Here is a 27,422-nt window from a genome sequence, read left to right as displayed (position 1 = left end):
ACATATTGTTTTTAGATTACCGTGAAGTTATGGTGCAGTATTTCTTAGTACATCAATCTCTGGATATGTTGAGGGGGTTTTTGGAATATAGCGTGGTTCCCAAACACTGGTATATCTTAGTTGTGTGTTTGATGGAACGGAAATCTCATTTCATTTATAGGGGTGCATTATAATAGTAGGTAGAGCACACTTGCATATAATCACAGTGTTAACGTGAGGTGTTAGAATTGTGAAATGTATTAGTGTAACTATGTGATGTATTTTAGGTTATTGACAAGCAGTATGGACTAAAAGTGATTATTAATAGTGACATTTATACGTAGGTAAATGTATTGTTGAAAATGTATTAATGATTATGTGAATTCGTAAAGCTAACATGATGCATCCTTATGTTAGCTGAAATCGTAGGCCTGAAATGCAAGTCACTGACAACTCTTGCTTTAGAATTAATAGTTTGAATTTCATGTGAGCTGTGGAAGCTGTTCTTTCTCACATTTTGTATTGCAGATGAAGAAGCATTCTTTTAGGCAGGATAATGTCTTTGTTTTACGCCATGGGCAAGGGAGAAGAAGTTACAATTGTGTGATTTGGGTCGATAAAGGAAGGACATTGGGATTCACACGGGAGAAGACCTGGGAGCAAAGGACGAAATGTTGCCAAGGAGGTACATGGACAACACCGTGGAAAGGTACGCTCAGGACTGTACCCAGAGTGGATGGCGTGTGTGAGGTGCACTATGAGAATTCTACCTGTGGATAACTGATTGTTGGAACTAGGGAAAGTACCCCCCTTCTTTCTTCCATTTGGAGAGAGAGCATCCTAGAACGAGCTCTTTGTTTTCCCTAGAGGCTTTATGCTACTTGTCCCATTGATGGTGGAGAGGCTTCTGAGGAAGACTCCACGCACTGATACTTTTTCTTTTCGATTGAAAATGCTTATGTAGGGATGTCATCTTAGTGCTTGATTAGGGATAGATTAAATGTTTTTCACTCACCAACCCCTTATGCAGGGAAATTTGGACTCATGCTTTCTGATTTTCTGTATCCTACATCTTGAATTAATAGTTTTGTTCATGCTTTGTAATAAACTAACAAACCTCACTTAGTTATCGGTGGGTTATTATGTAGCAAACAGAATTATTGGCTAATTGACTGTTTATTAACAAATGTTCTTCCCTTTACACTTTCATGCTGCGTAAAAGAACCATCGGAGTGTGTCTCTAGAAAAGGTCTAGAACTAGTGGGCCTGGCCCTTTCAGTTGATAGCAGAGTAGGATTTTTTGCATATGAAGTAAGGAGAGAACCTAGTAATGATCTTGGATAGCTGGAACTTAGAACCCCAAAGCCCCGAACTACAGCCCAATGATCAAGAACGGAAGGCGACGGAATATGGCAGAGACCGACAGAGTTTGATGGCGCGGCAAGATCAGCAGCGGAAGGAGGAGTGAGTATTAACAGGGTGTATGTAGTATGTTAGATTGAGGGAATCGTTTGATAGTGTGATATCTTGCGGAGTTGGAAGTGAGAGTCTAATCAATGTGGTTTCGGGTCTGACGTGGCCCAAGGATTGAGATTTGAGTTGCAGGTCCTGAAGTGGCCTAAGATCCAGGGATATTGAAAGTTGTAGAAGACACCAAGATTGGGATTGAAGAATTGAGGAGTTGTTGTGAGACGTCATGGGCAGTTCTACCTAAGACAGGAAACTTTGTATGAATGGGATGTATGGGAATTGTTTAGTGGACCTTGTGTACAGGGGTTCACTATATGGATTTGGGTGATTCACGCTGGTCAAGGGTTACCATGTGTCAATGTTCTTGAGTGGTTGAATTCTTTTGATCTTTTAGAGTGGCAGACAATTATGGACGTAAGATGATTGTGTGAGTGAATGCATACAGAGAAATTGTGAAGCAGGGTGATCCACTGCAAAGAGTAGGAGTGACATCAAATTGTGCCGCGCTGCGATAGGTCGGTTTGTGTAACGCCGCATTCGGATTGGTTGGTAGTCATCAGGAAGTCTGTGGTTGAAAAATAATAGATTGTTCCGTCATAATACAATGAACAAAAACTTAATTTTTTTATCATGCGATGGTTTAGGGTGTTATAGGATTTTTTCTGGGGTGATGAAGGAATTGTAACTCGAGTGGGCAAAGAGGCGCCACTCAAGGATACACCAGCACACTATATGGCGACAAAAGTTGGGCTTCAATTCATAATTTTGCTCCAAAATTGGTATATAATCACTGAAAAGGAGGGCGAATTGTCATTTCCATGCTTTGGTTCATACAGGTTAGATGCATTGAATCAGCTGAAAGAAGCGATGTTTGCGATGCAACCTTTACCTTTACCCACACAGTTCGAAGCGTCAGACAAGTGGATGCGTGCAGCTGAATGGTTCACGGTGATTGACCTCTGCCAGGCGTTTTTCTCCATCCCATTACATGAGTAAAGCCAATTTTGATTTGCTTTCTGTCTGTAGATCTGGGACTTTTTTTTTGTTTGATCTCAATTCTTTATTGAAAGTTAAAGGATAACAAACAATGTATGTAAGCCACGGAGTAACATATTCACAAAAGTCTCTTGTCATTACAGGTACAAGGGGGGGCACGCAAGGAACCGGAAGGGAGGAATAAAGAGATAAGGAAGGGGGTGGAGAGATAATAGAAGAGGGGGGAATCGAGGAAGTAGGTATTGTTAAAAGTGCAGGACAATAGGGCAGTTAATGCGTGGGTGGATGCCAGCATCATGACCTGCGACAAACATTAGATTAGGGCTGGGGGGTTTGAATACAGTAAACGATGAAGGGTATAAATTAGGCCTGGGCGGTAAACTCCGTTCCGCTCGCGGAATTTGCAGAATTTGGGCAATTCTGCGTTCCACGGAGAACGCGGAATTGGCAAAAATTCCTATCCGTTCGCGTGCACCACGAGATTTTGGTAGCCGGTCGCGCGATCCCGTGAGAGTGTGCGATTGCGAACACGTCATTCGGACGCGCCCACGTTTGCGAACAGGAAACACGCATCGTAAGCAGGCAGAACAAGTGAAAGAAGATAGCCACACCAATTGGCGACCGCATTGGCAAGTTCGAGAGATATTTCCCCCCGAGCACACAAACAGCGTTTCCGAACAGGAAAAACGCATCGGGAATGGGCGGAACAAGCAATTCCGCGTCTTTGCGGAACTCAGCGTGCTCGATGAGATTTTTTACCGGTTCGCGGAGCTTTGCATAACGCTCCTACGCAAATTTTGTCCACCAATAGTATAAATCCAGCTGAAGAGATCGTACGATAATTTGTAGTTGCAATTACTTGCACAGGAGGAGGCACGTGGGGGGAGGGAGAGATTAAGAGATAGGGATAGGCAAACTTGAGAACCGTGTCTTAACGTGGTGCTGTATCCTACAAGGGTACACTGAAAGCCTCTCCATATTCAACCAGGTCTTGAAGAAGAGCCTTGAGAGCTTGATGCTGCTACAAAACCCAGTGTTGGTCCAATATATTGACGACCTTCTCATCGTGTCCGAGACGCGAGAGGCTTGCAGGAACGATACCATTGCCTTACTTAACCATTTGGCTGACAATGGACATAAAGTGTCTGAGTAAGCTTCAGTACTGTCTGAATGAAGTGCAGTACTTGGCCCATTGAATTGAATAGGGCAAAAGAAAGGTATCACCAGAAAGAGTGGAAGCAATCATGAAAATGAATCCGCCCAGTACCCAAAAAGATCTCAGATTGTACTTGGGAATGGTTGGCTACTGCCGATGCAGATGTTGACTTACAAGGATGTATGTGATCCGGTACCTTGAGATAACGACAGTCTGCTTGCCTTCCTGGAGTTGATAGAGTGCCTGTGTTGCGCTCCAACTTTAGGAATGCCTGATTACAACAAAGCGTTTTCGCTGTTCCTTCTCGAAAGGGAAGATTGTGCTCTATTTGTACTTACGCAGACACATGGAGGTCCCCGTAGGCCAGTGGACTATTTCTCAGCTATTCTAGTTCCTATAGCTTCAGCGTTGCTGGAATGTCTCAAATCCGTTGCTGTAACAGGTGTAAGTATTGAGCAATGTGAAAGCATTGTGGTGGGTCGTCCTTTTACAGTAAATGTACAACACTCAGTTGAGCTTCTGATGACGAGAACCATCACGCAGCATTTAACAAATAACAGGTTGACAAGGTATGAACAGGTGCTTCTTGCTGCTGAAAACGTTACTCAGAAGTAGTGGTCTGTGCTAAATCCTGCTACCTTGTTACCCGTTCCAAGTGCTGATGGGGAAGAATGTGAAGACCATGAGTATCTGTATTTCACTGAGCTATGTACGAAACCAAGACCTGACGTTGTTGATGAGCCATTGTCTGACCCCGATCAAGTCCTCTTTGTTGATGGTTCATGCTTAAGAAACAATGAAGGAAATTTGAGAGCAGCGTTTGCTTTCTGTACCATCTCTGGAGTGGTGGCAGCTGCTTGGTTACAGGTAGTACACTCCGCACAAGTGGCTGAAATCATTGCCTTGACCTGTGCTTGTCGTGTCTATGAACAAATCTGAGTCACTATCTATACCGATAGCCAGTACGGTATTGGTGTGGTTCATGAATTTGGACAGCTATGGTCACAGAGAGAGTTCCTAATGTCATATGGGTTCCCGATACGAAATGGGGAGTATGTTAGACAACTGTTGGAAGCTTTACAAATGCCAAAAGAAGTGGCTGTCGTTAAATGTGCAGCCGATGGAAGGGAAAATTATTTTGTTACTATTGGAAATAGGTATGCTGACAAAGTCACATGCTACTGTGCTTTTCATGCTTGTGTTTTCAATGGGTAATATACTGGCGAGAGTACAGAGAAGACCTAACTCAACTTGATGCTAGCAGCTGCTGACACACGGGATGAAGTTAGTCATTTGCAAATGGAGGTCACAGAGAAGGAACAAGTGGGTTGGATCAGAGCAGGTTGTGAAAAAGTCAATGACATTTGGGTGTCAGCTGATGGCAGGGCAGTATTACCGGATTGTTTGTTACACCCAATGGCAAGGCAAATTCATGGAGCAGCTCACATATGAAGGGATTCAATGGTGAGATTGTTCAGACAGACTTGGTTCCATCCAAGGTTTTGAGTGATTGCAGAAGCTGTGTGTCATTGGTGCGTCACATGTCAACAAATGAATGCTGGGAAGAAGGCTGTTGCTGCCTTGAGTCACATTGTCAGGTCAGGGGGATCTCTTTAATTGGATCAAAATGGATTTTGTTGCGATGCCTGTGTGTAATGGACTGAGATACATTTTGGCTGTTGTGGGCATCTTTTCTCGATGGGTTGAAGTCTACCCGACTAGAAGGTGTGATAGCCTCACGGTAGCTAAGTTGTTGCTGAGGGAACTCATTCCTAAATTTGGATTTTCAACAACATTGGAGTCAGATAGCGGTACACATTTCCACAATGAAATTATGAAGTTGCTGTGCACCACCTTGAATGTGGATCAAAGACTACATTTTAGCTACAGGCCAGAGGCATCAGGAATGGTGGAGCAAATCAACAGTACCTTGAAATCAAGGTTGGCTAAAGTGTGTGCTTCAACATCTTTGAAGTGGCCTGATGCATTACCTTTAGTGTTAATGAGTCTGCGTAGCGTTCCTGACAGGAGAACTGGGTTGTCGCCTCATCAGATACTTAAGGGAAGAGCAATACGTTTGCCCGCCTTGCCTCATACTGTGTTAGTGAACATCACAGATGATTTGGCCCTTGACTACTATAAAGGATTTGCTGACGTAGTTTGTTCTGTCTCACCAGGTTGAAGCAGCAACTGCACAGACTTCAAAGGATCCCTGCCACGACCTAAACCCCGGAGATTGGGTTCTCATTAGAAAGCATGTGAGAAAAAACTGTCTTGATTCTTGATGGCGTGGGCTATATCAAGTGATACTGATGACTACAACTGCTGTGAAGTGTGGTGGAGTGCCGAATTGGGTCCATGCCTCATACACCCGACGAGTCTCAGGTCCCTCTGATGAGACAGCTCCTCTCCCAGAACTACCAGCCATGACCGAGGGGTCCCAGGAGGGGACAAGCCAAGCTGTAGAGGTACCTGAAGATGCTGGATACGCACCAGATCGATCTGAGGGGAGACAAGCTACACAAGACCCTGATATAGACTCTGAGGGAGACGGTAAAATTGCAAGTGACAGAGAATCTGACTCAGTGGAAGAGACTGGTGTAACAAATGGTCGGGTGCAGTTAAGAAAGATGCTGCCGGTGAAACGTGGCCTGTGAAACAAAGAAGAAGGAACCTGAGACTTGCATCTGAAAGAGAACTTGCAACCAATAGGTGAATCTTCAGAGTTCGATCTAAGTGAGACTGAGCAAAACACAGGGAGTGCGAGAAGACCCAGGAGAGCTTAAGTGCCTTGTCAGAGATATTCCTCTCCTGAGTGGACCCATCTAGTTGCAAATGCGTGGGAGAGGGAGGTCCGAGATTTTGTTGCTGATTGTCGAAATCTTGTTGAGAGTTCCTGGAATTGAAGCCAATGTACTTCTGTTGTTGACCATACCTTTCCCACCAAGGTTAAGCGGCTTACTGACTCTGATTCTGTGAAACATTGAATTCACATGCTTTGGAACACAACAGTCTCCTCAAGAGATTGCAGCATTGAGAGCTGAACTGTTACAACGAGTCATTGAGGAGATTGGCTTTGATCTGATAAGGGATGTGAATTGAACTGTGAACTGTAAATAATTTGTTTGAAGAAGATAACCTAGGTTCGAGTGGAAGAAGAATTAATGTAGGGATATCTATTTATAATAAGAAGAGAGAGGGCTAGGAAGCTCTTCCAAGCTGTGTAAATACTGTAAACAAAGACTGTTGACAAGAACTTTCCAAGATTTTAAAAAGAAAGTTGCTTGAGAACCTTTTTATGCATGGATAAAGGTGGAGAGGCCCTGTATGTTGATCCTCTTTCGAAATGTGATCCGAGCTTCTCTAAAATGGAGTCTGGAAATTCAAATGTAGGTACAAATGTATTGTAGGTGCACTCATTGTAAGGGTAGTTGTAGTAATAGCTATAGTCATTATAGAGTCAATTTTAAGTTCACCTGAGCACAAAGAGCATGGGGTGATGGTACACGGGACATCCAACCTACCACTGCTGTCTCAAAGGAGGGTACACTGGGATCTTAGAAAGTCTTAATAGAGCAACCTAGTCGCTGACTTCATGTAGACCTATCCAAAGGTGATTATACATTGAATGCTTATGCTAAGTTGCTATACGAATACGTGGACAATATGGAAGTTAGAGATTGCTATGTGTGCATGTAATTACCTGCCTTGGTTGAGGAGGGAATGCAATACCATCACTTACCCTTGACTTATGGTATTAGTTGTAGTTTACTTCTAAGTATTTTTCATGGAAAAGGACATTATAAGTACTACTTTTCAAATCATGATGTGGTACTTACATAAATACCTGTATATAAACATCTGAATAAATACGACTACTGTAAGAGAGTTGTAAGAATGGAAAATTACTTCTTACCTATAATGACACTAAACACTGCTTATGCGCATAGGCATAACTTAACATGTATATTAACAGATATTGAAAAGAAATTCATAGATCAAGTAGAAGACAGACGTAGGGGATTAGTTAATAACGTTGACAATAAAAATAAGGATTCTGATTGGACCAAGGAGCAGCTAGTACATAAAGCTAAGGTAAGTTCTGTTTCTCATAGCTTTAGATTGGCTACAACAAGGCAAGCTTTGCATATGTCAAGCTCAGAGTCGTTACGTTTCAATATTTGTGGGACAGAGTGTGTGTGATTATATCTTTTTAGTTAATGGTCCTTGGAAGACGTTTTTGCAAGAATCAGTTTGAATGGCACCAGGAGTATAGTTTGTGTGTGGAAAGAATGCATATGCTTGATTGCCGAGGCAAATGGTATGGCACTTATTATTTGGTGTTGTGTTTCTGAAAATATACCATGTGGATGACTTGGAGAATTCTGTAGAAAAGTCATACAGCAGGGAAAAAACGTGGACAGAATGCTGGAGAGATTGTGAGAAATATATTTGGAGCGATGATACCTAGTTTGGGAGTGGTGTTGAACGACAACAAGATTAGAAGGCTGTGTACCATAGTGGATAAATTATCTATTAACTCAGCTCAGTCTTTGCTACTCATAGATTGGGAGATGGTTTCAATAAAGGTGATGGTGATGCAGAATCACCTTGCATTAGATGTGTTGCATGCAAAAGAAGGCGGAGTCTGTTGGATGCTCAAGGGCCAACAGTGTTTTACTTATATACCTGATCGAAGTAAAGATCTAAGGGGATACATTAATAATATCACTGACATACATAGTGAAATACAGGACTTGGCAGGTAAAGGAGTTTGGGATCACATTGGAAAGGGATTTGGTGCAGTTGGAAAGTGTTTTGCAAATCTAGGAAGCGGAATCTTTCGATACATCTTGAAACCGATAATGATCGCTATAATCTGTATCATTGTCTTGGTAGGTATTATAAAAGCATAGAAGTGGCACAAAGCGAGGCAAGTGGAGAACTCCTTAAGAGAAAGAGAGAGAAGAATGGAAATACCGCAGGATAGTCACTATGAGAATTTAAGTGAATGGAGGAGTTCAGGCAGAGAAAATTAGCTACGACATTTTTTTAGATCGGTCTACACTGCAGGGATGTTTTGAAGGGTTTTATGATGACTCAACGTCATCAGAGGGGGGCAACTGATGGAGTGTAAATCTAATTTCCTTTGTAGAGGTGCATCATATTCATGTGTATAGAGCACTCACATATAATTGTGCAACTATGTTAGCGTGAAGTGTTAGAATTGTGAAATGTATTAACATAACTATGTGACGTATTTTAGGTTATTGACAAGTAGTATGGACTAAAAGTGATTATTAATGGTGGCATTTCATACGTAGGTAAATACATTAGTTGAAAATATATTAATGATTATGTGAATTTGTAGATCTTACATGATGCATTCTTATGTTAGCTGAAATTGTATACCTGAACTGCAAGTCCCTGACAACTCCCTTTAGAATTAATAATTTTAATTTCATGTGCGCTGTGGAAGGTGTTTTTTCTCATGTTTTGTAATGCAGGTGAAGAAGCATTCTTTTAGGCAAAATAAATGTCTTTGTTTTACTAGCTAGGCACGAAGAGAAGAAGTTACAATTGTGTGACCTGGGTTAATAAAGGAAGCACATTGGGATTGACACAGAGGAAGGCCTGGGAGCCAAGGACGAAATGTTGCCAAGGAGGTACATGGATAACATTGTGGAAAAGTACGCTCAGGACTGTACCCAGAGTGGATGGCATGTGTGAGGTGCACTATGGGAATTCGACCTGTGGATAATTGATTGTTGAAACTAGGAAAAGTGCCCCACTTCTTTCTTGCATTCGGAGAGAGAGCATCCTAGAACGAGCTCTTTCTTTGCACTAGTGGCTTTATGCTACGTGTCCCATTGATGGTGGAGAGGTTTCTTAGGAAGACTCAACATACTGACACCTTTTCTTTTCTATTGAAAATGCTTCTGTAGGGATGTCATCTTAGTGCTAGAGTAGAGATAGATTAAATGATTTTCACTCACTACCCCCAGATGCAGAGAAATTTGGATTCATACTTCTACGTCTAAATTGGATGTGTAGATGTGGCTTTGTGCTAATTCCTTAGTATTTCTATACCCTTGTGTTGAGGTGTCTTTATGTCGTTATTTTTGGCTTTGTAATAAACGAATTAACCTTACATAGTTGTCGGTGGGTTATTATGCATCAAAGAGAATTTTTGGCTAATTCATGGGCGTAGGAAGTGTGGGGGACACGGGGGATATATCCCCCCCAGATTTTGGAGTTGGGGGGACACAGGGGACAAGGGTGGGGAGGATGAGGGGACAAGATAATTTCCCATCTCCCTTGTGTTATTTCCAGGGCCATTAGCGCGCGAAAGCGCTACCTAATGGCCCTGCACTTGACCTGCCTGAAGTCAAAGAGGCCACCAGCACTCTGCCTTTTGTTATGCTGCAGTAAGGTTCGGCGTTCTGGGAAGCGCAGAGAAGGAAAAAAAACTCAGTCTCTTTTCCTTCATGCCCAGAGAAGGAAAGGACAATGTCCACTTCTCCTGATCTGCCTCTGGCATCTACCATCCTCCCCTCTCTCTCTCTCTTTATTCCTCCATCGCTCTCTGTCTCTGTCTCGCTCCTCCTTACGTGCTGATTTCAAGAGACAGCTCTTACATACTCTCTCTTGCCTCTCCTTTTCTTTATTTGTTACCCTGTGAAATGGATTAAAAAAAGACGGAACACTTTGGCTGGAAATTTCCTCATTTTGTGACCGTTTTCTATTCCAAAGAATAACCTCAGGACCGGGAGAAAATAAAAATGTAATACCTAAATAAAGCAATACAGAGCGGTCAGCAGACAGGCCAGATTGTTATTAACACCCACACACATTAGCGCCATTTTACAGAGTTTGCCAGTGAAAGCACTACTTTCTTTTTATCTTCTTTCTTTGAACAACATTGTCTTCCCAGGGTGGGGAAGTGCACCATTCCTAAAGGGACTGCAGTACCTGGTTGATGGGTGGAGTGGAAACGTTTAATATGATTGTTTTCAACTGTTTTAATTATTTTAGCTTATAAAATGTGTACTGCGGCTCGGTGATCAGGGATGTGGTCTTTTTTAGGCCAAACTGCCTACATTTTGAAAGAATATAAGCAATGGACATTGAAACGGGTCCCTTCCTGGTCCTGTAGCCATGTCCTGAACTTTTCAGGCAAAATCACTTACTGATTTTTGAATAATGAGTTTAAAACCATTATGGTAACCATGTTTATTTTTTGTGTTATAATTTTTTATTAGCATTTCATAAACACAGAAAACAGATTTTAAGATGCTTGTCAATATAGAGAAATAGATGACGGCAATTATAAATAGAAAGACAAATATAGCACAATTTAAGAATATCATGCGAGGAAGCAGTTGCAATTGAAAAGATATTACAACAAATAAGATTAATACATTTATACTTAAAATAGAAAAAGGTAACCATGTTGTTCCTGATTACATTTCACATGCTTTGCTTATTCTTGCATTCCCTATGAGTGTTTGCTTTTTCCAGGGTGTTATTCATTTTTTTCAGGCAGCATTTACTGTTGTCTAGTGCATAATTTGAATTTAGTCGCAGCACAATTAAGTTGTAGCTGAAGGCAGTGCGAGTTTCTCTCAGTGGTGCAGTGTGGTGTTCAGTGTGGGAGAGGATGTGGCACTCTGGTCAGAGCTGCTGAATTTGGAACTGGAGAACCATGTTCAGCCTTCATGACCAGTCCACCAGATCACACTCCTGACAGAGCTCATTCCGATGCTACACCTTAGAAGGCCCGATAGACCTTAGAAGCCCTGGTGTCTTAGCACCCGCAGGTGGACCCTAACAGTGGCAAGTGTGAGTTAACCTGAAGGCCTGTCCACCACAATCCATACTGCAGTTCACCTCCAGTCTTGCGAGCAGGCATACGAAGAAGCACACCCTAGATCGACAGTGACTGTCACTGAGGTCACAAGACCCTTGAGGCCAGTCCACCCACCCATTAGTACCTCCATTGGCCTGTTTCAGCAGTAGTAGTGCAACTTACCAGGGGTTGGCAATGTAGGATTTGCATGCACACCAAACTTAGGGGGTGATTATAATGGCAGTGGGACCGCCACGTGACCCTGTCGGTGGCGGTCCCACCGCCATCTGTGACTGCATAACCGCCCGCCATATTACAATGGCGAGTGGTTCCCTGGCGGTCGGAAAGACCAACCGCCACGCACCCGACCTGCTCCTTGTGGCAGGCACCGCATTGTGCCTGCCACGTAGTGCAATGATATATGTAACATCCCTTTTTAGGTCTTGCCTACGCAGCGCGCATGCGCTGCATAGGAGGGGACCTCTTGGAAGCGATCAACTTTTTGGGCCACAACGTGCACGCTTTGCATTGCTTTCTATTGCAACACGTGCACGTTTGGCGCCATCTGTTAGCAATTATCGCGCTCGCTACCGCAAGGTAAACGCTGTGCATCTCTGCTGGCTGCACTCCCTCCATCACTCCCACTTGTTTACCGAGCGTCTCGCTCGTTTAACTTTGAAACTGAGCGCTGCACCGCTTCCCGGACACCGCGCTTGGTTTATTTATATATTTCTTAACTTTAGCACTGAGCGCAGTGCCCCCGCTTCAAGGACACCGCGCTCAGTGTTGAAGTTAAGAAATATATAAAGAAACCGAGCGCGGTGTCCGTGAAGCGGCGCCGCGCTCAGTTTTAAACTTAAGCATTTGCAATGCAATCGGGCCGATTACATTGCAAATGCTTGTTTAATTTCTTTTGGCTCAGGAATATTAAGTTGAGGCGACGCTGAGACTGGAATCTGGTTCCCAAGTGCCACGGCCGTCAGCTCCGGCCAGTATGCCACACCCTCTCCCATAGAATATTCTGTGTGGGTGGCCTTGCATGTACGTGCTTCTCCCAGTTTCACGGGTGACACGCTGGTTACCCAGTCACATCGATGAGAACAGCGACTCCTCGCAGTGAGCCCCAGCCTCGCGCTAGGGAGTTCAGTCCAGCTCGCCTCGCAGTGGGAGAGCAACTCTGGGTGGGAGTCTGGCCGCGGTGACTCTGTCGTCAGCCTGGGCCGAGGCACCAGGGGTTGATGGGAATCCACAGCACCTCAAGTTTAATCAGAGCACTTGAGGATCAGCGGAGGGCCACCGCTCTTTGTGTAGCGCCTTCGTTTGGCCTTCTGTCTGGTGTGGGGGGCAGTGGGAGGGGCTGAGGAACAACGAAGCACATATTGGAAAGTTTCAAAACTGGCAGCAAGCACAGACGTCCCTTTGAAAACTGCTAACAGGGCATCTGTGTTACTCTTTTCACTCTGAGGCCTCAGTTCCTGATCTCCAGTTTCCGGTCCAGTCAAGGGGTCTCTCTGCCTTCTGGTGCATGTGGTGCTGAGTTTTAAACTGAGCAGTCAAAGAGGAGCCCACATACCAGAATACTGCGAACACACCCAGGCTCGGTGACCGTGCACGCTCTTCTCTAGCTGGGACTGACGCCTGTCCTTGTAATCCCTTCTAGGGTTGGCCTAGGAATGATTTTGCGATGTGTGGCTGCTGGGTTGAGCATCAGTGCTGTAAGTGAGTGTCCACAGGTCCGAATTGGTGGGAAAGGGCAGAAGGTAAGTAACTCTTGTGGCGTGTATGTGAGTCTCATCGTTGTAAATACTTTTTGAAATGACCTTACTAGTATTAGTCAATAACATGTCATGCGAATAGTTACGCTCCTTACAGTGCGTGCACACATGTACGCTCTTGTAAAATAATACTCACCTCTTACCTCGTGTGCTCTAGGTGATGACCTCCAACCAATGCAACAATTTGATTTTGTACAGAATACTTCACATTCCTGTGCCTCATAGGGGCCCATCTTATGTAAATAAATACTTTCCTTTGCCCAGGACTGCATGCTGACAATGGAGAACATTAGCCTTTCCACAATGTTGCTTTCTTTGATGACGTGTGTTGGAGATTTACAGATGCATTGTGACATCATTCATCGATAGCCTAATTAAAGTGTTAATATATGCACTATATATATGTAATGGATCTTGTATACATTGCACTGTCAGTGATGACCACAGCTTTGGAGTCCCCAGAGGCTGTTCACTCATCTCTTAAGATGCGTACATATTACCACTGGTTGGATAAAACACTGACAACACAACATGCTCGGAACCACCTTACTGGAAGGAGCCTCTGGGGGACATTTTTTCAGTTTATTTATTTACAGATCTATATTGTGTGTATCAGACTCCCAGATGGGTAGAAGTGCGCTTTACATATATACATAGGCAGGGCTTTAAGTGGGATGAAAAAACTGGGGGGTCTCTCAAAGGGGCGTGGCCAATGTAATTAAGGGCATGGCTTAAAACACCCAAGATAAAAATCTGTGTTTAGCAGAGTGTGCTGTCCGACTTATGGTTTGCTGTTTCTGTCATTGCATCCAGATATTTGAAACAACAAGTAACATCATACCTACAAAAAGCCAGGCCTTTTGGCTTTGTCAATGGGTTATTAGTTGCATAAGTAAATAAGCAGCAGCTATGGCTTGTATATAATATTGAAAACCTTTTGCTTACAGCCCAGTTGACACCACGACAATGTTGCTGCTCCTGAGTTTCAAAAAGAGAAGGGAAATCCAGAGAGAAAATTACTCTCTTTAAAGGATTTCCCTTCCCTTTCAAGGCTCACCTGGCATGACGTCATGCCGTAACTTCTCCACTTGTGAGAAGTGAGCAGTGGGAGCACCGCACAACAATGTGCCTGCTGTCACTGCAGTCCGGAAAAAACGGACCGCCTGTGCCAGGGCACAAAACAGAGCCCGATAGAAACCCGTTTCAAGGCCCCCTTTAAACAAGCATTGGCATAGCCAATAGGTCTCGCTTTTGGGACCTTATAAGTATTTAGTTATGCAGCACAATACCCTTGGTTCAACAACATCAACCGTTGCATGGCTAAACACTTATAAGGTCCCAAAAGCGAGACCTATTGGCTATGCCAATGCTTGTTTACATTGCAGCAGATGATGCAGCCAGTAGCACCTGCTGCAATGTAAAAGATGGGCACTGCGAACGCTGTAGTGGCGGTCGCATTGTAATGCCTATCATGGGGCCGCCACCTTGAAGGCCAGCCTTCCCATTCCCTGATTCGATGGTGGACGGACTGAAGTCCGCCTGCCACCGTAATCAGCCCCTAAGCTTGCAAACTTCATGGTCTCTGTTTCATGCACAAACACTTTTAACATGTGCAGCCTGCTTTCGGGCCACTGGAGTTATGCAGCAATGGAGGTCAAATTATGTCTCAGTGTTGACTAAATTATGCAACAATAATAAGGCTGCAGCGTAATGTGGTACATTTTATGATACTTTATTATTTTGACATATTAATAACATACCAACAGCCTCTACAAAGCTTTTGCCTTGTTAGTACCTGTGTAACATACAAATGCAGCAGTGGGAAAGGTGACCAGTCAACCTTTGCAAAGGGCCCTACACTTCACAGCAACATAAGTCACATTTCTTTTAGTAATTTTTGATCCGTTTGAGCTACAAAATTGTTTTGGTGACATTGTTAGATTATGCAGCAGATGATGTATTATGTGGCAAATATGATACAGCCATAGTTAAGTGGAAAACATTTTTCCACTTAACTTAATTTTGACCCAACATTGTAGTTGATCAATTTGTAAGTTCCCCAAACCCAAAAGTCGAGTTTGGGCACAATTTGCATTTTAAAAGCAGTCCTAAAACACAGGGCTACTTTAAACTGACCTCAGGCTTCAGCAGTGCACAAATGCAAGCACAGAAGGGCTGCTGGTCTCTAAACTGCCACGCCCTATTATATTCTAGGGACTTAAAGGTAGTTCGAATCCCCCTACCACATTATGTACTAGGGTCTTGTAGGAGAGGTCATGCCAATCATAGGTGTAACCCTAACCCATAGTACACCCTATAGTATGTAGGTGTTTTCACAGTATCTTTAAGTGTCTCTTTCAGAATAGCACTGGACCTGGGCCTGTTTAGGCAGAGGCCAGGGTCAGTCAGAGTCAGGTACCACCAGTACCAGGCAGCAAAAAGTTGGGGAGTCCCCAGGGCACAGGATGGCTTTGCAATACCAGAGAAGCACAAACTCAGAATTTAAAACATAACACCATGGTTGGGGGGTTTTCTTTAATAATCAGAATTGATTTCTATCCTAATGAACCCATTTTCCAACATTGGGACAAGGAAAGACTGGGGAAAAATCATAACATTCTAATCTATACCTTGAAGTTTTCATGCAGCTCTTTGATGACGGTTAATAGCTCACTGTTCAATGTTAGGATTTTAACTTATAAACTGCAAATACCAATAGAATCTCTCAGACAAAAGCAGTAACTCACTGACCTATTTACATTATATGCATTTTGTGATCTGCGTGGTACACGTTCTTTACAGCAGGCATATTACCCCACTGTGGCTACCTTACCATGAGTCAAAACTTCCACTAGACAAACCTCCGATCTCTCTCAATCAAGAACATTAATAACCAAAGTTATCTTACGCCCCCACCCTAAATAAGCGACCTTTGTTTGCTTGGTGCATGAAGATGCAAGATTCATATACATGTTTTCTTAACATTTGGTCTGATTACTATGTGAATGTAAATAACAATAAAGCACACATGCAAACTGTGACTACGTGCCTGCTTTTCTCAATTTTTCACTTCAAAAGTATGCCATTGTATTTGTTTACTGGGCGGTGATTTGTACAGGGTCACTGGAAAGTCCACAAGGTTGTCCCTGTCCCCCCCAGAATTTTAGTGTCTCCTACGCCCCTGGGCTAATTGACTGTTTATTAATAGCTTTTCTCCCCTTTACACTTTTTAAAAAAAAAATGTTTATTAGCATTTAAAAAGGCATACAAAGTAAATACAACCATAACAATGCGGTCACAGTACAACAACATCCATCATCCGTTGTGTATTCGTAATCTAAGGCCCTTCACACCCTCCGCACAGCACGGCATTGAGAACAACAGGTAGTGGGTTAAGTATTGCCAGTAATCTCGTGGTTTCGACCCGGTAGGCAGTTCTTCTTCGTACGTTTTTAGTGTATCCTTACAATACGTTAAATCAGCAATCCAGTCTTTAACTTTTGGTGCACTCCTGCCATTCCAGCAGAGCGATACTCTCCGCTTTGCCAAAAGTAGGGAAATCATACAAAATTTGCGCTTTTGAGCCTTCACCTCAGGCAGTAGACCCAACAAACATATACGAGCCGTGCAGCCCACCCCACCCCCCACCATTTCTCCCAGCGTCTGCGTCACCTGCACCCAGTACTCCATGACCACCCCACAAGACCATGCTAAGTGAGTAAAATCCGCCCCTTCTTGATTGCATCGGCCACACCTAGAATCCGAGCGTAGCCCATATCTGTGTAATCTGGCAGGCATGTAATAAGTCTGGTGTAGGTACTTGAAGTGGAGTATGCGTAGATTGCCGTTAGGCGTCAGCATACCAGTCAGCGTGCAAGCAATCGCCCAGTCATCCTCCGTTAATGGAACATCTAGACAGCTATTCCATTTCTCCATGGCTTTATGCGTGTTTGCCGCAATGTCGCTTTGTAGTTTAGCATATAGCGTGGACACCAAGCTTTTCGCCTTCGGTGTGGTGATTATCCACTGCAGAGCGGACATCGCCGGGGGTTCATCCGGGTATTACAGCTTTTGATTAGCATTCTGTAGCCTGTGATAGTTAAATTGAAACAGTAATGTCTTATTACTAATGAATGTCAGGGTGTCGAGCGTTTTGAAACTACCGTCTTCATAGAGGTCTCCCAGGGTGTCTATACCGACCTGTCTCAGCAATCCCACCCCCACCTCTTCTTGGGTGACCGAAATCTCTGGATGCCAGTGGAGCCGGAGCGCCGGGGCGTATAACGGCAGTTTATTTGCCTTCCTAGCCATTAGGTGCCATGCTTTATTAGTGGCATCGATCGTGTTGATGTCATTCTTATGCAAGGGAGGCCTACGGTGCGTGATGATTGTATCTAGCGGGATCGGCAGAGCGTCCCCTTCCTCAATTGCCGCATGTGTGAGGTATGGGACTTTGTGATACCAAAAATGCGCATATTGCGCTTGCGCACAAAGGTAGTACAGCAAGAAGTCAGGAACTCCGAATCCTCCCTGGGAGTATGTTAATGTTAGTGTCTGTAAGTCAACCCTAGCCATTTTCCCCGCCCAAATTAGCTGGAGTACCAGCGAGGTGATGCGACGAAAAACCTCCGTGGGAGGCTGGATGGGTATGTTATTGAAAAGGTACAGTAGTTTAGGCAATATTACCATTTTTACAATGGCAATACGATCTGCCAAAGACAGCGGTAGCTGTATCCACCTTCGCACTCTCCCTTCCAAAGCGTCGATCGCCCTCCCATAGTTTGTCCTGATGACAATTTCTGGGTCACGGTGATACCACACACCCAAATATTTCACCGGCTCGGTCTGCCACTCCAAGGGGTACTCCATGGGGTGCGGTTGTGTGCTGTCCGTCAAGGGAATAATCAAAGATTTAGCCCAGTTTATAGTTACACCTGAGTGATGTGCGAACTTAATATATTCCCGCAATAATGGATTCAGATTTTCCCCTGGGTCTCTCACATACAATAACATATCATCGGCATACAGTGATATGTGCAGTGGTCGTTGTGGAAATTGCAGAGCTGAATAATGATGCTCCTGCCTAATTTTGCATGCTAGCGGCTCCAGCGCTAGCGCAAACAACAATGGGGACAACAGGCACCCCTGTCTAGTGCCCCTGCGGATGTCAATGGGCTCTGAGATATATTTATTTACCCGGACTCTAGCCACCGGCGCGTCATAAAGCAGCTGTATCCACTGGAGAAACATGGGCGGGAAGCCCATCCTCCGTAGCACGGTATTTAAATACGGCCATTCCAGCGAATCAAAGGCCTTGGCCGCGTCCAGGAATACCGCCGCGGCTTTAGTCGTAGGTGTCAGGTAGTGTGACAATGCAAAGAGAGTCCGCGTGTTGTGTGCAGTGCAACGCGAGGGGATGAACCCCGATTGATCAGGCAGGATCAGCTTAGACATTAAAGGGTTGAGTCGAGCAGCAAGCAATTTGGCCATTATCTTATTGTCTACATTTATAAGAGACAAGGGTCTGTACGAGTCACAGAGCTCTGGATCTTTCTGCGGTTTGAGCAAGGCCAGTAGGAGCGCCTCACGTAGAGTCGGGGGCAGGCTCTGCTGTTCGTGGGCATTCCCATACATCTCCACCAGACGGGGTGCCAGCTGTTCCACAAATGCCTTGTAAAATTCACAGGTAAACCCATCGGGGCCTGGCGCCTTACCATTTGGCAATGTTTTGATCACTTCCGTGACCTCTTCTACCGTGATGGGCAGAGACAGATATTCCCTATGCGTGTCCGACAGCCACGCTATTGCCACGTCTTCTAGATACTCCATTATTGCGGCCGGTTCCGCCGTCGGTCTGGAGGCATACGTTTCACCGTATGCAGTCACAAACTCGCTCAGAATTTCTTGCGCGCCAAATTTTTGTTCCTCCTGTTTAGTGCGTATCACATGAATGGTCTGCGGTGCGCGGCCTTCACATATTTTAGCTGCCAGGTGCCTCCCCGATCTACCCCCTTCACCCTAAGCCCTCGCTATCTGCCGTTTCGACGTGTATTTAATTTCATCTTCCGCATAGTTTTGGTACTCAGACAATATTGTTCTGATGTCACCCAATAGTTTAGTATCGTTTGTTCTCTCGTATTCCCCTTCCAGTAGTCGCAGTTTGTTTTCTCTCACCATCAGCTGGTGCCGTATGTCTTTTAGGATACCGGCGTTCGTGCTTATACAGACGCCGCGGATCGTCACTTTAAAAGCATCCCACAGTACACCGGGATCGTTCATAGTAGGGGCATTGTGGTCAAAATATTCCGTTATCGCCTGTCCAATAGCGTCCACATACAGTGGATCTAAAAGGGCTTTCGCGTTAAACCTCCAACTGAAGGGGGAGGTATGTAGCGTGGGAATTCCATGGATAGGAGCACTGGGTTGTGATCCGACATTGTCCGCGGCAAATGTCTAGCTTCCCTAGTCCATAATGCAATGTCGCCGGACACCAACCAGTAGTCGATGCGGGACCAGCTACTGTGTGCTGCCGATGCGTGCGTGGCCTCCCTCCCCTCAGGATTCCTCCCTTTACACTTTCATGCTGCGAAAAAGAACCATCCGAGCGTGTCTCTAGAAAAGGTCTAGAACTAATGGGCCAGTCCTTTCATGTTTACATTGTGAAGATGCCTCGAGGAACGTGTTCTATCTATGTTCTTAAAAGTACAGCTCACTTTACCTCTTAATTGTTAGATGCAAAAATAGCTAGACAGTCCCGGGAAAAAAAAGTTCCATCAAGTCTGGATAAGCGAGAGACTAAACACGTTCTGCAAGCATGTTAAAATTCTGGGATGTGTGCTCAAGGCGATATGCTGTCCCTGTAATATCAGCCACTCGCAGGGGTGGCGAAACACATGTTCGGTGCAAGCATGTCTGCAAAGCGCGCTTGGTCAGCTCTGCTTTCTTCTGCCATGAGGAGACAGCGTAAAGGAGAACAGCTGGAACATTTCAGGGTATCGCGTTTCTAGACTCGCCCCCTTGTAGCGTAGGGGTCAGGTGTCGGAGGAGGGACTAGGGCAGGGACAGCTCCCCCAGCGCACCCTGCTCCGCTGGCACACACAGATTCTGCCACTGCTGACATAACCCTCCTTCCAACAAACAGCTCTCAGCCTAGAAGGGTCCCGCCGCAGAAAGAGCTACCGTAACGACAACACCATGACCGCCAACACAGAGCTCCTCTTCGACCGCCTCGGACATTTCGGAAGGTAAAGTTTACTTTCTTACGCTATGAAAAGGGCTATAGCACGGAAAGTCTGTGCAACCGCGAGGCAAAACTCGAAGAAAAAAAACACATCAGCGGCCGTTGGCGGTCGTTTGCCAGAACGCAGTGCTGGGGGCAGCCGCCTCTGTCACTTTGGTGGGCCGGCTGATACCAAAGCCGTTAACCCGGGCCCGAACTAAGTTGTGCAGTCTGGCCGCGGTCGACTAACCGAAGCAGCGAAACGTGCGTCGAAGTTACACAACGGAGTTCCGCGCAGCCATATTTTCTGTCACAAAACCGTTACCGGGCAGCTCGGTACCCTAGAGCAAACTGTGATTTTAAGACTGGCTGAGGCAGAGGGACTCCTTAAAAGTCTCTCTGCTCACCGTCCCCTCACGGACCAGCAGTTCTTTGCGCTCCGTTCTGAGCCTGCGCGCATTGGTCGGTGACGCGGTACTTGCATAATTAGCCACGTTGTCTGGTGTTCTTTAGTCTTCTGCCTGGAGAGGTGGCCCACAGGAGACTGTTTCTTAATGCGAAGTCGCTCCTTTCGAGAGTTTGACAGGCTCAGGGCAGTGTGGCAGTGTCCGAGGGGCTGGATTGACACGTCAGTGTGCGGGCCCGTTTCATGGTCTTTTGGGCAGGTTTTTAGGTAGAAGCCTACCAGACTTTGGTGCAGGAAACCAGGGTTCGAGTCGCGAGGTCGCGTCCACACCCTGTGATTCTGGGCAAATCACTTAATCTCCCCGTGCCTGAATATGTAATGTAAATACGGTGCTCATGCACAGCGTTCCAATACCTTCGGGTCGAGTTCGCGCTATATAAAATATGCAAAAAAAATAAATATGGAAAGCTTCCCTGTGAATGCATTCCGCCCTTTGTTTACCATTGACTTTTAAACTCACATTTGCTTGCTGTCTATTTTCTGGCTCTATTTGTTTTAGGCTGTCCAGCTCAAGTTTGTCCCTTCCTTGTCCAAACCCTATGTACTTTATTTGCCCACCAGTGCTTGATTTCTGTAAACAGGCCTTTAAATCTTGTTCTCATTTTGTCGCATTTGTTTTGCATCAAAAACAGAGGTCAAATGGTCAAGCTTTCTTTTTCAGGGAGCCTGGTGTTTATTTTTCTTTAACTAACTTCAAAGTGAGAGGATTTATGTAACAAGCTTTCTTTTTCAGGGAGCCTGGTGTTTATTTTTCTTTAACTAACTTCACAGTGAGAGGATTTATGTAACAATCATGCTGGCTCCTGGGAGTGCTTGAGGAAGGCTGTACAATGCTATTTTTTTCCTAGCACAGAGCAAAATTTAAATGTCTGTAAATGAACTGTGCAGATATTTCAGAATATATCAGAACAGCACAATTGAAGCACATGTTTTGATAATTCTGAAATGTGATGAAAACAAATATTTTAAAACAATCAAAATAAATCCATATACTAGATGATGACATTTCCACACATTATCATTTGTGTGTTGTATACTTTTATCAGTGAAACTGTATGTTTGTGCAAATATAATAGTGATTTCAATTGGAAAAATATTGACTGTAATGGAACTGTGCTACCACACCATGCATATTCAAATCTACGCCACTGCACTTTACTCTGCACCATTCCACGCCACTACACTCTACTGTGTACCATCCACTTTACACCACAGCACTGCACTCTGCACTACACCATTCTATGCCACTGCAGTCCATGCACCTTCATTGTTTGCCTATTCACTCTACGCCTCTCTACTCTACTCTATGCCACTCTACGCCACTGCACTCTATATGGCTCCAGTCTAGGCCACTTCGTTCTACTCCACTCTGCACAACTCCACTCTATGTCATTTCACTCTATGTCACTCTGCTACACTGCACTCTACGCCACTGCACTCTTTGCCAATACACTCTACTCAATGCACTCTACTCTGTGCCCCTGCACTCCATGCCAATACACTCTGCGCCACTCCAATCTACTCTGCACATCTGCATTCTATGCCACTGCACACTACACCTCTTTATGGTATTACTGTAAGCCACTTTACGCCACTTTACCCTGCACCAGTCCACTCTGTCACCTCACTGTACCCTGCACCACTCAACTCTACTCCACTTTATTCTACTCTGAAACAATCTACTCTATGGCACTGCACACTATGCCACTGCACTCTACGCCACTGCACTCTGCACCCCTGCACTCGAACCCATTCTAGTCAATGCCACTCTACACCACTGCACTCTACGATACACTACTCTGCAACTCTGCACTCTCCACCACTGATCTCTATGCCACTCTACTCTGTACTACATCACTGCACTCTGCAGCACTCCACTCTATGCCACTCCACCCTAAACCACTATACTGTACTCTGCACCACTCTATACTACTGCACTCTGTGCCACTCTACTCTGCACCACTACACTCTATGCCAATGTACTCGATGCCACTCGCCTCTGCACGACTTCACTCTGTGCAACACTCTAATCTACACCACTGCATTGTAAGACAGTGATTTGTACATCGCTGAATGCTATGCCGCTGCACTCTGCATCACTGGACTCTACACCACTTTGCTCTGCATCATTCTACGCCAGTGCACCCTACATTAGTCCTTTCTACTCTATGCCACTGCACTGTACGTCACACTACGCTACTCCACTCCATGCCACTCCAATACATGACACTTTATTCCAATCCACTCTCCGCCATTCCACCCTACAATACTCCACCCCACGCCACACCACTCTTCTCTATGCCACTTAATCTTTTAGCCATGCTGAACAGCAGCCACGCTGGTGTATAACATGGCTAAAACACATTGGCAAAGCAAAATAGCTCTTGCGTAGGTGAGACCTATTGGCTTTGTCAATGCTTGTTACTATTGTTACTCTTGATTTCCCTGATATTACCAAGCACGTTACCTACAGCAAGCACAAATGCACGCAGTTTCCCATACGTTTCAAAGCACCAATACAGTGTGTCTTTACTAGTTAAAATCTGCCCTAATGTGAAAATGTGAGCTACTTTATTTAGCTCTCTGATTTGTAAATGGGTGCCACTTTTATTTTGATGCCCAGGTCCATCTCATGTTACAGTCCAACCCTTCTACTTTCAGGTCCTTTGGTAAAATACCTCAGCATAATCCAGGATTTAGAATAGTAAATAAACCCCCTCACCAGTCTTGTTCCTGTAGAGTTGCACTCTCCCCATATATTCTCCCGCTGGAGTTTTAACCTCCCAGAGTTGGCCACGCTGACTGCTACCCTGAGGGCTCAACTCAAGGCCAGATATAAAAAGGCTAACAGTTTATTTGGGCAAGGTACTCGTATTGGAGGCCTCCAAGAGAGAATTTGAAAAGATCTGGCAGAAATTTAATTTCCCCAATAACCTGTAGTAAAGAGGAGGTGGTTTAAAGGTAAAAAGCTAAAGCTGCATTTTTTTGTGTGAAAGAAATCTGGAGTATTGCCCCTAAATCAGAAGTGTTCTAATTTATGTAGACTAGGGGCATCGAGAACCACCACTTTAGCTGCTTCAACAGGGGTCGTGTTCTTTATGGGCCTCTTCTGTCTGCAACTTGATGTACAATAGCTCATAATTAATGCTATAAGGAAGAAAGAAAGATGGGTTGATAGAAAACAGAAAGATGGATGGAAGGTTGAAAGGAAGGAAAGATGAAAGAAAGGTCGGATGGATAGATGAGAGAGTAATACAATGGGTGGGGAAAGGATGGGTAAATGCTTAGCTGGATGGATAAGTGAAAAAATGAAAGGGTAAATGTAAATCTGATAGTGATGGATGGGTGGCTGGACAAAAGAAGTAATTAATGGATGAAAGGCTTTATTGATGGATGGTCAAACCAAATGATGGATGTAGGGATGGATTGATAGATACATTCATAGATGATGGATGTGTAAACGGATGGATGGAGTGGACAATAGATGGATAAAATGGTGAAAGACTTAATGATGGACAAATTAATGAATTGATTACAGAATGTAAAGCTGAAATGGTGGCTATCTACAGGTGGACGGAATGGTGAAAGGAGGAATGGATAGATGCTTGGATTAAGAGACAAGGGGAGCTCTTCTACGGAGGGTCAGGCTCTCTTGCTTCGCTTGGTTGGTCCTATCTGAGATTTGGTTCAAAGTCAAGGGTATTTTAATTTTGTGGCTACTTCCTTGATGTAGACCCATCACACTTCTGAGAGACATATTGTGTGTCCTAAAGATCGGGTTGGCACTGACCCAATAGTGTAAACACCATAGTTTGCTAGTGTTAGACCTGGCATCCTTGGCATGATATCCCCAGTATTTTTGCCTCTGCCTCCTATTTTTTTTTTTGTGTGCTGGACTTTGCTATTGCTGGTTTGTGTACTCTGGGCACTTTACCACTGCTGATCAGTGCTAAAGTGCAAGTGCTCGCTGTGTAAATTGTGATTATTATTGGTTATCCATGATTGGCATATTTGATTTACTGGTAACCTTAGTTAAGTGCACTGTGTGGGCCCAGGGCATGTAAATCAAATGCTATGAGTGGGCCTTTGCAGTGTCTGTGAGTCCTGTTTTAAACTGCCATGTCATCCTGGCAAGTGCAACAACTTGTTAGGCCCAACTCTTCCCTTTTACTTCATGTAAGGAACCCCTAAGGAAGGCACAATGTACCCTCATTGGCAGGGTGCAGAGTATGTGAAAGGTAGAACACGCACTGGTATATTTTACATGTCCTGATAGCGAAATACGGCGAATTTCCTTTTTCACTATCTCTCCCATCGGTTATCATTGGAGCTGCTTTGTAACATTTTACAAGTGTAACTTTCAATTGGAAGAGCTAGAGATTTGGAGTTTGGGCTCCCTGAGCTCAGGATTTAAAAAAACATCTTTTAGTGAAGTTGGTTTTTAAATTGTCTGTTTGAAAATGCCACTTTTAGAAAGTGGGCATGTTCTTTCTTTACCATCCTGTGCCTCTGCCAGCTTGTTGAATCTGCACTTGGTTTAGGTTGACTGCTGGGTTGTTTCTGCATTCACTCTAGACAGTCACACAAAGGAAGGTGAGGTGTGTCCTGCATATCCTGATGGCCAATCACCAGGCTGACGGCCCTTCCTGAGCTGGAGTGGTGGGAGGAGTTGTCACTGACACCTGAATATTGCTGTGCCTGGTCTCTCACAATGCTGTCTCCACCCCCTGTAGTGTGTCTGGAGCTAAGGCAGGGCATGGCAGGATCATGTGCACAACAAAAACATTCCTTTGAAGTACGCATAATTTAAAACATGAAAGAGGTCCAAGTATTGGACCTGTAACCCCACATTTTTAGAACACTTCTGAGGTTTAGCCAAGAGGAAGAGCTATCAGAAGGAGTACTGCCCCTTTACTCTGTGTTGCTTTGCCAGGTCGGCCTGCAGTTGCTGCTCCTGTCTGTGGACAATTGCAAGAACTGAACTTTGCTTTCTTGAATCCTGCTTTTCCAAGGTTCTCTAAGGACTTCTGTGTGCTTTCCTCCTTTTGGATATCTCAGGGCTAGCAAAGACTTCAACTGCAGCATCCCTGAACCCCACTGCTGGGAGTTTTGACCTGCCAAGTGGTGCCAATTTCAGTTCTGGGTCCTTGGAGGATGTTCCTGCTGCAAAAGACTGCAAAGTTGATGCATCGCCCATCCAGCGCCTCATTTCCGACACAGCACCGCCTTGCGGGAGAAGTTCCCACACACTACTGCTGTGCAGCCAGTGAAATCGGCACAGTGCCTGATTGTTGCCCGAAGAACCGCCGCAACCCGAGTTCAGCACCATGTCTCTAACGTCCAAGACCACAGCACTGACTCCGACACAGGCCCTGCTGTGTAGCAGAAAGAATCAATGCATCATTTGTCAGCGGCTGAAAGAATAAACACAGCACCTGTGTACCGCCGCTGGATTGACCTCCAGCGCATCCAGATTTCCACGTATCGCACCTGTGTGCCAAGTTTATCACCGCACCACCTGCAGACCAGAACCGTCTTCGGATTTCAACGCATTCCTTCTCCTTACAGTCCGGAACCGACGCAACACTTCTCCTGCATCCATCAGAACTGACGCATCGTTTCCCCTGGGACACAAGAACCTACACATCGCTGTGTTTTATGACGCTTCCCTCCTCTGCGGCTGTTTTTCCTTGTGGATTTTGACACATCAAAAATACTTTGTGTAAAATCATAACATCCTTAGAGTTCTATGGACTGGATTGCTCAACCTTTTAAAAGCTGATATTTTGAGTTATGTATGTTGGATTTTTGTCATTTTGGTCTTGTTTGGTTTAGATAAAGATTGGTTATTTTTCTAAACTGGTGTGGTGTCCATTTGTAGTGTTTTCATTGTGTTACTGTGTGTGTTATGTACAAATACTTTACACATTGCCTCTGAGATAAGCCTGACTGCTCGTGCCAAGCTATCAAGGGGGTGAGCAGGGGTTATCTTGGTTGTGTAACTCCCTTAACCTGATTAGAAAGAGGGGTCCCTGCTTGGACAGGGTGCAAACCACTTCCAACTAGAGAGCTCCATTTCTAACATTGGTGGTCAGCGGTGAGGATAGTACTTGTGTTTGTATTATGACATACAGTGATTGGTGTACACTACTGCATAGTGCAGACCATTACGTGATCACATACTGCTTTTTGATTTTTACTGTTTTTGTTTCAACCCTTGAAGTTATGTACAAGTCATGTCTCAGATTAGTGATCCAGTTGAATTTGCAGAGGTTGTGTTTGAGATTGGGAGGTTGAAGTCCTACTCAGTGACTCAACTGAAGCAGAACTTCAAGGATCTTAATTGCCCTGTGAAAAGCTCCTATAGGAAGGAGGAGCTGCAGAAGGCGCTGAGGGCCTTCTGGGCATCAAGGGAAGTTGTGAATGAGGATGTGGATCTAGAGGTACCGAGCCAGCAGGGGGAATTTGGAGCTCAGGCTCTGCCTGTGGGAGCATCTTCCAGTGGTGGCAAC

General features: G+C 44.7%; 1 protein-coding gene across 1 annotated transcript in view; it reads left to right on the top strand.

The window, feature by feature from the left end:
- The first annotated feature begins 20,274 nt into the window (after positions 1-20,274).
- Positions 20,275-27,422, top strand: part of SLC22A16 (solute carrier family 22 member 16) — a 315,817-nt gene continuing 308,669 nt past the window's right edge. The window contains exon 1 of the mRNA XM_085612126.1: positions 20,275-20,469. Within this exon, the coding sequence (XP_085468252.1) occupies positions 20,420-20,469 (50 nt within the window). The 5' untranslated portion in view covers positions 20,275-20,419. The remainder of the gene's footprint in view (positions 20,470-27,422) is intronic.

This window comes from Triturus cristatus, chromosome 6 (assembly GCF_964204655.1).
Source record: "Triturus cristatus chromosome 6, aTriCri1.1, whole genome shotgun sequence".
NCBI lineage: Eukaryota > Metazoa > Chordata > Amphibia > Caudata > Salamandridae > Triturus > Triturus cristatus.
The sequence above is the reverse complement of the archived record's forward strand: the minus strand, read 5'-3'. Positions and strand labels throughout refer to the sequence as shown.